The sequence below is a fragment of the Trichomycterus rosablanca genome, chromosome 11, assembly GCF_030014385.1.
Source record: "Trichomycterus rosablanca isolate fTriRos1 chromosome 11, fTriRos1.hap1, whole genome shotgun sequence".
Classification (NCBI taxonomy): Eukaryota; Metazoa; Chordata; class Actinopteri; order Siluriformes; family Trichomycteridae; genus Trichomycterus; species Trichomycterus rosablanca.
This window is the reverse complement of record NC_085998.1, coordinates 35293394-35305247: the sequence shown is the minus strand read 5'-3', so window position 1 is coordinate 35305247 and position 11854 is coordinate 35293394. Positions and strand designations below refer to the sequence as shown.

The 11854-nt window shown below is 37.6% G+C and overlaps 1 protein-coding gene across 1 annotated transcript; it reads right to left on the bottom strand.

Moving 5' to 3' along the window:
• Positions 1-973: 973 nt before the first annotated feature.
• On the bottom strand, positions 974-7466 carry tat (tyrosine aminotransferase). Its single transcript, XM_063004271.1, has 12 exons — positions 7378-7466; positions 6577-6878; positions 5942-6046; positions 5520-5587; positions 5279-5437; positions 4712-4850; positions 4483-4535; positions 2230-2382; positions 2009-2137; positions 1832-1915; positions 1549-1647; positions 974-1389 (listed from the first exon to the last, which is right to left on the bottom strand). Exons 2-12 carry the CDS (start codon positions 6869-6871, stop codon positions 1249-1251), a joined length of 1425 nt encoding a protein of 474 aa, XP_062860341.1. The 5' UTR covers positions 6872-6878; positions 7378-7466; the 3' UTR covers positions 974-1248.
• Between the last annotated feature and the right edge of the window lie 4388 nt (positions 7467-11854).

Below are 11854 nucleotides of genomic sequence, written 5' to 3'. Positions count from 1 at the left end.
TAGCTTAAGTACAATTTAAGTCAGAGCTAGATTGTTGATCAGATGTCAACAAGTGCTTAGGTGTATAAAGGTCATTAATGCGTCCTGTACTACATACAGTGCCTGTTAATGTCAAATAATGTCTGTTGACTTTTAACAAACAGTATCTGTACAAGATGTACAATTTAATTAACAACAAATATAGTTATAGATATTAAAACTGAACTTACAACACTTAGAACAATGGTCAGATAAGACAACAGTGTGGTATAATATGGTGTTTAGAACATCACTGTAGGAGCTGCTTCTGTTATTGTGCATTGCACGTTATCATGATTAAAGCTATGTAGAGACAACAACTCCAACCATGAAACCAACGTTATTCAAGACTGCTTTCTAAAACAAGGAAGTTTAGAAGGGCCCTTGTATTGGATCAAAATTGAACCACAATGCTGCAAAATGTATGATTTCTTACTAAGGATGTTTCAAAGCTGTAGCAGCCAGAAAACAGCCATACTGTAGGTGAGATAGGATACAATCTAAGAAACTGAAAGTTAAGGGCCTTGCTTGGTTAAGGCCAAGCAGTGGCAACCTTGCAGTGGTGGAGTTTGAGCCAACAACCTTATGATTGCTTGTTCAGTAACTTAATCACTAGGCTACCTTTACCAGTTTAGCATACATTTTACACTTTATATTCTGGGAGTTTTACATATATTTTATTTAAAAATACATTACATAATATTGAAGCAATATCATACAAAATTACATATATAACATACAATATTTAAAAGCAAAAATTATAAATGTGTTTATCTGACTTTATAAAAGGCTGTTTTTAAAATACTCTGGCATGCAAAGGTATTACACCAATACCTGAAAGTTAATGTCAAGGTACTTAAAACAAGCACTAATACACTAAAGATTCAATGTAGAGGCAAGGTATGTTTTACAGCATGTAAATAACAATGTATAAGAACTTCTAATAACACAGTGAAAAGATTGATGGCCTCTCGCCCATAAATTTAATGCATACATTTACAAGCTATTACATAGTCTGCAATGATAAATAAAATATACATAAGACACTAAAATGGTCTATATAAACATGCACATAAAAGGTCTGCGAAGAACTTCTTTGGTTTCCCTAAAAGCAGGAACATCAGTACTCATTATAACTTTCTTAAGTGCTTCTCTCCTTTCTCGTCTCTCGACTCTCTTTTCTCATCCTTTAGTTCTACCCTTTTCTCTACATGGTCCAGCTGAAACTCTTCACTGGTCCAGGTCATTGCTGTCTTGACTGCAGGGTCTGTAGTGGCGTAAACAGAATTCCCTGATCCGTTCACATGCCTCCACCATCATTTCCTCTGGAACCGTCAAAACGATCCGAAAAAAGTTTGGATATTCGAATGCCTATAGATGAAAATTTGATTTTGTTAGGTTAAAGTTAAGTACAATTATTATACTGTATATTGTGTAGTGCTAAAGTATTTTCATTTTACATCATTAATGTGACCAAAATACTTGCATGTTTTCTAAATTCTAGAAGATATGTAGACCCGAATTATTTACCGTGGCAGGTAGACAGAACACAGACTGCTCTGTGACCAGCCGTTCAGTGAACTCCACGTCATTGTTGAACTCTGGAAAGTACTTCATTTCAATTCCAACCTGAAGTCAAAGATACACAATAAACATTTTCCTATAAAGGGTAAAAATAAATAATACAAAAGCAAGATTCATTGTATACTCTAAGACATCAGTAGAAATCATTTTATTTCTTAGTATTTTTGTCTTGAATTCTATTTAATATTACCATATAATCATTTGTGGAGTGGGGGTGGGATGAGCTTACCATTAGGTACATGGCTCCTGACGGCATCACTGGATTAAGCCCAGGAATTGTGGACAGCTCTGAGAAACAAATCTCAGCATTTGACTGGAGAGAATAAAAGAAGATGATAGAATATAATTAAATCCCAAGGTAGATCTATGTGCTATTCTTGACCTGTTTAAACAACTCTTCTCTTACCTTTATGAAGTTGATTGTACTTTGGTAGAACTTTGATGGGGTTTCATTAAGGATGCTCTCAACTGCCCCTTGTACAATTGTGCAGGCACCCAGAATGCGCTGGCTAAGCTTCACAAGACCTTCTCGAATCTAAAGCAAAATCAGATGAAAATATATAAGGTAAAATTGTCATTTGAAAATGAAGTATTTTCCTAAGCAGGAAGTTGGTGTGGTTAGTGCACCTCTGGTCCGAAGATGTTGTTATGATCATGGATGAGAATCCAGCCCAGTCTCCACCCAGGAACAAGCCAGCGCTTGGCTAGACCACCACAGGACAGGATGGGCACATCACTGCTGAGAGGGGCCATGTAATGGAACTTAGTGTCGGAAAAGACCTACAAAAGATAATAAGATGCTTAGATTTAGTAATGTTGCAACCACATGTAAGATAAAAAGCAGAATATCTGTAATTCCACATAACTCCTGCCACACTGCTGTCCTTGAAATAAAAAAACCATGGCAGTAAGTGAACTGGATGTAATATGCCCCTAGGTGTGAAAGAGTGTTTAATTCCATGTAAAACACTGGTACACAGTCCACACAGGTCTTGTGTAAAGTGTTCCCAGGATTCATCATCATCAACACCAGAATGAAGCAGTTAGTAAACAGATATATAAGATAGTATAGTAAAGTATATAAGAAACAGATACAGCATAAAACAATTGTATAACTACTGGGGTGGCACTGGTGTCCCGTAATGACGGGACCCCTGATATTTTGGGCTCTGTGACACTTAAACTATTAATACAGCAAAAATAAATGCTTCACCTCAATGTCTGTTTATCTCCCTGTTTATCTTTTTATTTTTTAAATAACATATTATACATATTAAACATATTATATACTATTATATTGTAGACCAATTGATGTTTATTCATCATCTATAAACATATTATTTAGGTCAGAGTTGTGGTGTGTCCAGAGCATTTCCCCTGGACTGTGCACTGCATTGTACTGTGCACTGCAGAAACTAAAAAGGAGGAAGAAATAAAATGCAGCAAGGAAAGAAACGGCCCACTGGCGTGATTTGCGTGACTGGATCTAATTAGCACAGGCATCCTTCTGCTGGGCGGCTGGATCCATCCCTCTTCTCATTGGCTGTCGGGTGAGGCCATAAATTGGTGGTTCTGGCAAACTTCTGTGTGTTTTATAACATCTGCATTTTTCCAAGTCCAAATCAGTTTCCTCATTTAGAGTCCTGCATGCACGCAAAAGTGGATTTCACTCCGCTGGCTCTCTCTACAGCCTCAGTTTGACATCATTTGTAATGGCAAACACATGCAAAAAATGCACAGTCATTGTGGGTGGAACCGTACAGGCATGATAAATGATTTCATGCTGTTCGGATTAAACACACCTGGTTTAGAAGTACATGGATGCAATGGACTTTCTGTTTTTGTTATTTTGATTTTCAGAACGTCATACTTCTTACATACATAAGTCATGTGACTCATATTATCAAAAAATATCATTAATTATTCATTTCCTTTATCTGATCTGATTTATTTATAGATCATGGAAAATCATGCATCTAAATCATGGCTTTTATCCGAGGAATATTTGTTGCAAGGCAGAAATACAACCTAGCAGACACTATTTAATCGCAAGGGATCACACACCAACTCAGTCACATCAGGGGACAATTTAGTTTAACTCACACTCACATTCTCACTCTTTACTCACTCAGTCATCAGAGTAAATAGGGACATCTCTTGCAAAACATCTCACAGACATTGACTGGAGGACACATGATGTTATGCAATACTCATTACTCATTCTACACGTGGCACTGCACAAGAGTTGCGACTGTAGTTTTGATTTTATTAGGTATTTCTTATATATACGATCCTCATCCAACCTTAGACTCCCATTTTGTCATTTGTCTTTTAGTACAAGGAAGTGTGCTAAGCCTGATAATCACTTGTATGTTTTTTTTTTCATTTGTGAACCCGAAGCACTCTGTCCTTGATGACCTGCAGCTTGGCACAGTCCAAATCAGTGCCAGACTTTTATTCACAATCACATTTCTCTAATCCCTACTGAGCTGAGCCAGAAAAAGGATTTGGCCATATTCATGAACGGGACTTTCTGGTATTGTGAAGCCAGTGACTCTACAGAGGTTAGCCACCTAAGCTTATCTGGAAATAATCACCTTAGCACGGCACTTTACACTCCTAACTACAGATGATGAAAAACTATGCTTTGAGGTTTTGTCAGATTAGTCAGATTTCAGAGTTCAGTTTATGGCCAAAAGTATGTGGACACTCTTTCTAATTATTTCAGCACACCTATTGCTAACAGGTGTATTATTTAATCATATAATTGCATGTATGTTATATAATTAAACTATATACAATCCATAGAAACATGGTTTGACATGTTTGATCAGGAGGTACTCCAATAGCCTACAGAGTGTTTCTGTGTAGCAAACTTACCATGTCTCCATAGATTTCATCTGCGAGGATAGGGATGCAGTGTCTTGAGGCAACTGCAACCGCACAAAAATATACCTAATATTATTAAAGGTTTATATACACCAACATGATCTCATACTGGCAAATTTATATGTAAAATTAATACCATGTTCATATAAGTATAATACTCTGGACTGACTTGACTTAGAACTAAATTGCAGTGGATAGATATGAACGATCATGTACAAACCTGAGATTATGTTCTGCAGGTGATCTTTGGAGAATACAGAGCCACAGGGGTTGGAGGGGTTGTTGACAATCATACAGGTTGTCCTCTCATCGATCAGACTCTCCATGTGTTTCAAATCAATCTCCCATGATCTCTCCGGCTGCAGGTTCAGAACCATTTTATTTGAGAACTTAATAAAATTATCAAAGTTGACCATTTATGGATGTCTGAGATCTAAAATGATTGCTTTCCTATACAAAATACATTTATAAACTGTTAACTAATTCTGGTTTGCCTTACACAAGTAAGATTTTTACTTGATCTGCAGCAAATTATTCCAAATTAGATAACCCTGATCATATGCATTTTTAAAGAACACAATACTAGCTTTCATGTTTGGTGGCATTCTCTCCACTAGTCTTTTACATTGCTGTTGGGTGACTTTATGCAACTCTTGGCAAAAAGTCAAGTAGTTCAGCTTCATTTGATGGCTTGTACCCATTCATCTTTCAGATCACATTTCAGACAATTTTAATAAGAATCAGCTGTGGACTCTTGGATTTTGTAAAGTCTGTTATAGCTACTTACCAGCAGGTTGTACAGTCTGACCTGGATGCCCATAGACACCGCCAGGGTTTTGTAGAGAGAGAATCCAGGGCAAGGAACCAGGATGTTGTCTCCTGGATTACACAACACACTGATGGCCAACTCTATAGCCTGGCTACATCCACTGGTTAGGATCACATCCTGAACACGAAACAGAATGTTACACTTCTTGTTATTTTATATATTTAGTTTAATTTGATACTGGCCTTTAAAGTTTACTTACATTAGATTCCAGTGGATCACCTGGCTGACTGTAAAAGTTTGCCACAGCCTCTCTGCTCTTCTGGTAACCTAATAAGAATAATATTAGGAAATAAGAGATGATAATGCTTAAATATTACACTTTTAATCTTTGACTCATGCACAGCATCTATGCTGGCTAAAAAGAACAATAGACTAACATGCCCCCTTCTGACATATCTAAAGCCATGTGGCTCTTCATTTCATTAGCCAGCAGGAAACTACTATTTAAAGCAATAACACATACGGAGGATATGGGTTTAATTCTTGCCCTTGGTTACTTTCTATGATTACCATGTTTCTTCCATAATCAGTGTGGGTTTCCAATGAGTACTAAAACATTCTTCCACACCATATTTTAAGAATAAACATGACTAATAGCAGATTTAGTGCATATTGTCTTACCTACTGATGGTGCATAGCCATTGTATTTGTGGGAATCAATAGCATCTTTCATAGCCTGAAGCACACTGTCATCTGTAGGCAAGTTTCCAAATACAGTGGGATCACCTACAATGGAAGGAATGCAAGAGAATATGTCAAAAACCTGGAAACTATGCACAAAATGTTAAAGCCGAAAGGATGGTCAACTTAACTGCCTACTTTGATTGTCACCCAAATATTCATTTCAATTTCCTTTGGTGCATCTGAGATGAGCTCAGGCCCAGAGAACTAGAGGAGATGTATGACTTTTTCTTAGTGTAATAGAGTTTTATAATTGGTTATAGTCAATCAAGATTTCCTCAAATGTTACCAGTTCACCTGCATACTGTAAAATGTTGCAAAACAATGTTACTTAAATATTCTGTAAACTTTTTACTCTTATTTTGTTGTTTTTCAGTGTGTTGCAAGCATCAAATTCAAAAATTAAGTTGGTCAGTGAAATATTATAAATCATTTGGGGAAGAAATCAAATAGAAAGTTTCAAATGAATTAACAAATCACATATTTATGCTTTTTGCATTATACAAAAGTGGCCCAAAATAGCCCACTAGTTTGTATTTAAAATCTATTCATTTAAGTGTATTCTGTAATCTTACCAATGGACAGGGCAATCATTGGTTTGTCAGGATTCGGGGTGAGCTTCATGCCATCAACTATAGCACGGATTGGATTGAGCGTGTTCTTTGCCATCTCAGAGACTCGCACATTCCAGCGCTGCTTGCGTGCCTCCTGTTTAGTGGTGCTGATTAAAGATGACACCTCACTTGGGTGGATTTTATTTTTACCATTCACAAAGATGCCTTTATCATTTATTTGATTGTTGTTGAGGGCATAATTGTGAATGCCATTGTCTGAAACACCATTGCTGTTGATTTTGTTGACGTGAGACATTTTCTCTCTGGAAGAAACAAAAATGTGCAAAATTATGAAAGGGAGGCTTAAATAGCAACTCAGGATAATCAGCCTAGAAACATCAGAGACACCCAGAAATACTGGAGGTAAAAAAAAAAAATCTGGGCATTACTCCCACAACCACCTATTTAGTCACTTTTTACACTTAGAGGCAATTTAGTAGCATATCCACTATGATTGCAGACAGCGTACAAATCCAGGACTCATGGATATGTGAAGCACTTACACCAGTACTGCTGCTTAAAGTTTTTAAATTAAGACAATAAAAATATGAACGTGATTTCACATGTGTAATCATAAATATTAAGCATGCCAAAGCAAAAACAGAGATATGTTCATAAATTACTAAACACATTTTAATTCCAAAAAATCATGCAAAACGTGCCAAAATCTTCCACTGGTCGAAAGCAAATCCTTTTAGAATAATGTTAATATTATGCATACCTAATTTTCATTCTAAATAATGCAAATAAAGAAATAAATACCTTTCAGAAGTGAAATTTCTGGAATCTGATTGAATTTACTCCAGTGTGCCTTGTCTGCAGGCAGGTTTTATAGTTTCCAGCTGGAGCTCCCCAGAAATGAGAGTTTGGCCATGCCCATTTTTTCATTGGTGCAAACTGAGGGTCGTTCCACACACCCCATTTATAGTAGATCCAAATATTAAAAACATGCTTTTTGATGTTGCACATTCATAGTTATATATTCCAGGGATTTACAATTAAGAACATGGTCTCAACCTGGTGCCCATTTATCCTGAATATTTACATTTTTACTAAACCACTTGCAGGCAATCAGGGTCCAAAGCAAGCCCAAGGTGAGAGAGAAAGAACTATAGGCATTTGGGCTTAAACTACTGCATGTACAGAAGGTCATTTAGCTTTACAAAAACTAGGACATTAATAATTAAAATTAATTATGCACGAGAATAAAATAAACAAAATAGATGAGAATAAAGAAATTGCTAGAAATGTTATGTTATGCTTGTTTTTTGATAACTGTTAGTTGGCATGAGAAAAACATCTGGAAGCAGTGAGGGCACACACGCAAAACATGTGCACACCTACGTCACTTCTTTGAAGTAACAAGTTACATAATATATGAAAACAGATAGACGTGGCAGACAGTGCTTTTAGGAATATGTCGTTAGGTTGGGATCAGGTGGGCATACCAAGGACAACATAACTTGAAAAGAAAAACAAAACTGCTCATTAAAAACAAGATTGAAAATGAAAAGACAATTTAACATTGACATGGCAACAGACCACTACGCATATGCATTTCTACATAAATACCTACACACGTACATATACCGTATACTTACATATATACAGTGTATCACAAAAGTGAGTACACCCCTCACATTTCTGCAGATATTTAAGTATATCTTTTCATGGGACAACACTGACAAAATGACACTTTGACACAATGAAAAGTAGTCTGTGTGCAGCTTATATAACAGTGTAAATTTATTCTTCCCTCAAAATAACTCAATATACAGCCATTAATGTCTAAACCACCGGCAACAAAAGTGAGTACACCCCTTAGTGAAAGTTCCTGAAGTGTCAATATTTTGTGTGGCCACCATTATTTCCCAGAACTGCCTTAACTCTCCTGGGCATGGAGTTTACCAGAGCTTCACAGGTTGCCACTGGAATGCTTTTCCACTCCTCCATGACGACATCACGGAGCTGGCGGATATTCGAGACTTTGTGCTCCTCCACCTTCCGCTTGAGGATGCCCCAAAGATGTTCTATTGGGTTTAGGTCTGGAGACATGCTTGGCCAGTCCATCACCTTTACCCTCAGCCTCTTCAATAAAGCAGTGGTCGTCTTAGAGGTGTGTTTGGGGTCATTATCATGCTGGAACACTGCCCTGCGACCCAGTTTCCGGAGGGAGGGGATCATGCTCTGCTTAGTATTTCACAGTACATATTGGAGTTCATGTGTCCCTCAATGAAATGTAACTTCCCAACACCTGCTGCATTCATGCAGCCCCAGACCATGGCATTCCCACCACCATGCTTGACTGTAGGCATGACACACTTATCTTTGTACTCCTCACCTGATTGCCGCCACACATGCTTGAGACCATCTGAACCAAACAAATTAATCTTGGTCTCATCAGACCATAGGACATGGTTCCAGTAATCCATGTCCTTTGTTGACATGTCTTCAGCAAACTGTTTGCGGGCTTTCTTGTGTAGAGACTTCAGAAGAGGCTTCCTTCTGGGGTGACAGCCATGCAGACCAATTTGATGTAGTGTGCGGCGTATGGTCTGAGCACTGACCGGCTGACCCCCCACCTTTTCAATCTCTGCAGCAATGCTGACAGCACTCCTGCGCCTATCTTTCAAAAACAGCAGTTGGATGTGACGCTGAGCACGTGCACTCTGCTTCTTTGGACGACCAACGCGAGGTCTGTTCTGAGTGGACCCTGCTCTTTTAAAACGCTGGATGATCTTGTCCACTGTGCTGCAGCTCAGTTTCAGGGTGTTGGCAATCTTCTTGTAGCCTTGGCCATCTTCATGTAGCGCAACAATTCGTCTTTTAAGATCCTCAGAGAGTTCTTTGCCATGAGGTGCCATGTTGGAACTTTCAGTGACCAGTATGAGAGAGTGTGAGAGCTGTACTACTAAATTGAACACACCTGCTCCCTATGCACACCTGAGACCTAGTAACACTAACAAATCACATGACATTTTGGAGGGAAAATTACAAGCAGTGCTCAATTTGGACATTTAGGGGTGTAGTCTCTTAGGGGTGTACTCAATTTTGTTGCCGGTGGTTTAGACATTAATGGCTGTATATTGAGTTATTTTGAGGGAAGAATAAATTTACACTGTTATATAAGCTGCACACAGACTACTTTTCATTGTGTCAAAGTGTCATTTTGTCAGTGTTGTCCCATGAAAAGATATACTTAAATATCTGCAGAAATGTGAGGGGTGTACTCACTTTTGTGATACACTGTACATACATAGATGGACGGATGGACAGAAGGAAGGGGGTGGACAGAAAGGCAGAAAGATGATTAACAAAACCATGTGTGCCACAATTATTGGTGCCCCATGCATTTTGGATGGATGGATGCATGGATGGATAGATGAATGGATGGCTGGCTGGCTGGCTGGCTGGCTGGCTGGATGGATGGATGGATGGATGGATGGATGGATGGATGGATGGATGGATGGATGGATGGATGGATGGATGGATAGATAGATAGATAGATAGATAGATAGATAGATACTTTATTAATCCCAAAGGAAATTAAGGAATACATTATATGTTATGTAACTAAAATAAAAGCACATCACAGAGCTTTCTCAAATTAATAATCTCAGCTGTTGTATTTACATTTTGACTTATTATACTTTTAAAAAATCCACAATTAATGTATAACAATAGACTCACCATTAAAATCTGGCCTGATGCATCTCTTATTTGTATTTAAACTTCAACTGCATGTCAAACATGGGACAAAAGCAACAGCAAAGAGAAACAGTGGTTGTTTCTCTTCAAGTGGTTTAAAGAACATAATAACAGTCAAGCTTAAATGACCAGATTACTGAATCCTTGTAAGTCGTGTTGAATACTGAACCAAACGTTCAGGACACACAATGACATAATTCCAACAAGAATTGCTTCCAGAGGCACAAAAGAAGCTTATTGAATTGAATATATTGATTAATATATGTGCACTAATTTTGATTCATCCCTGGTATCTTTGTTAGAGGCTGGATTGGGCTTTACAAAAAGTCAATGGTGTAATGTCATAAAACTTGGTAATATTGGTGTCTCCATCAAATCAGAACATCAAAATCAACACTGCTTTAGTGAGCCAGGATAAACAGTGCTATCCTTGAACTTTTATCAGCCACCATTGCATTCACCCGGCCTCTGACGCTTTTGGCTAATCTTGATACCACCTTAAAGTAAACATCACATGTCAACATTACACAAAGGACCAGAACCCGGAATCACCCAGACTCAAACTCTCCACAAATCTTTGCATTGCCAGAAATTATGAACAAAATGGGCAGTAAAAACATTTAATCATTTAATATTGATTAAAAAAACTTTTTTAATTGGAACTACACTGGCTGAAGGAAAAAAAAACTAAATCTTATTGTGAAAAAGTCTCAGGTCTTTGATTGCACAGTTGTTGCACTACTACAATTTAAGTGTAATCTAACTTACATGTTTTTCCATGTTTTATAGTTCAGAAATAATCAGAAATAACTAAGACATCAAGCAGTCAGTATGTTTTGGAGCAAATAGATCATGATTGGTTTAGAACTGTATATTTATAACACATCACAAATTAAGTTGATGTGCTCCTAAAATAGGCTTGAATGTCACACTAAAATGTACTAATGCAATGGACTGGCACCCTGTGTAGGGTAGTCCTGCCATGCACCTAGTGTTTCCTGGTGATAAAGGGATTCCTGGGATAAAGCAGTTGACAAAAATGAAACAAATGTACAAACTTTAAAAAAAGTTAATCAGGTAAATCAGGGTAAACTAAGGTAAATTACTGTTAACTGCAGCTCCAGGGTTTCAGTATGTGAGTGAATGTACGTAATGCCATGTGATTGCCCCGCACTATCAATAGGATGTATTCCTGCCTTGTGCTTTTGGGAGGGGTTTCAAACCTACTGGAACTCTGATCAGGATAAAGTGGTGAATGAATGATATTTAAATGCATTGTTGGGTGAGTGTGCAAAATTGGTCGCTTGTATAACTACTACTCATAGGAAGCGTGCAGGCTTTGGACCATGACCCTTAGACTAAGCACAAACATTAATGAATCGGAGATCATTTGATCTTTCACAGGGTGCATGAATTTTGAAACTGTGCCATTAAAGTAAACACACATAATGGCCTAAAACTGGACAAAAGGACACACCACAGAATAAGCAATTGGAATTTATTAATTCACAACATTTTAAAATAGGTTCAG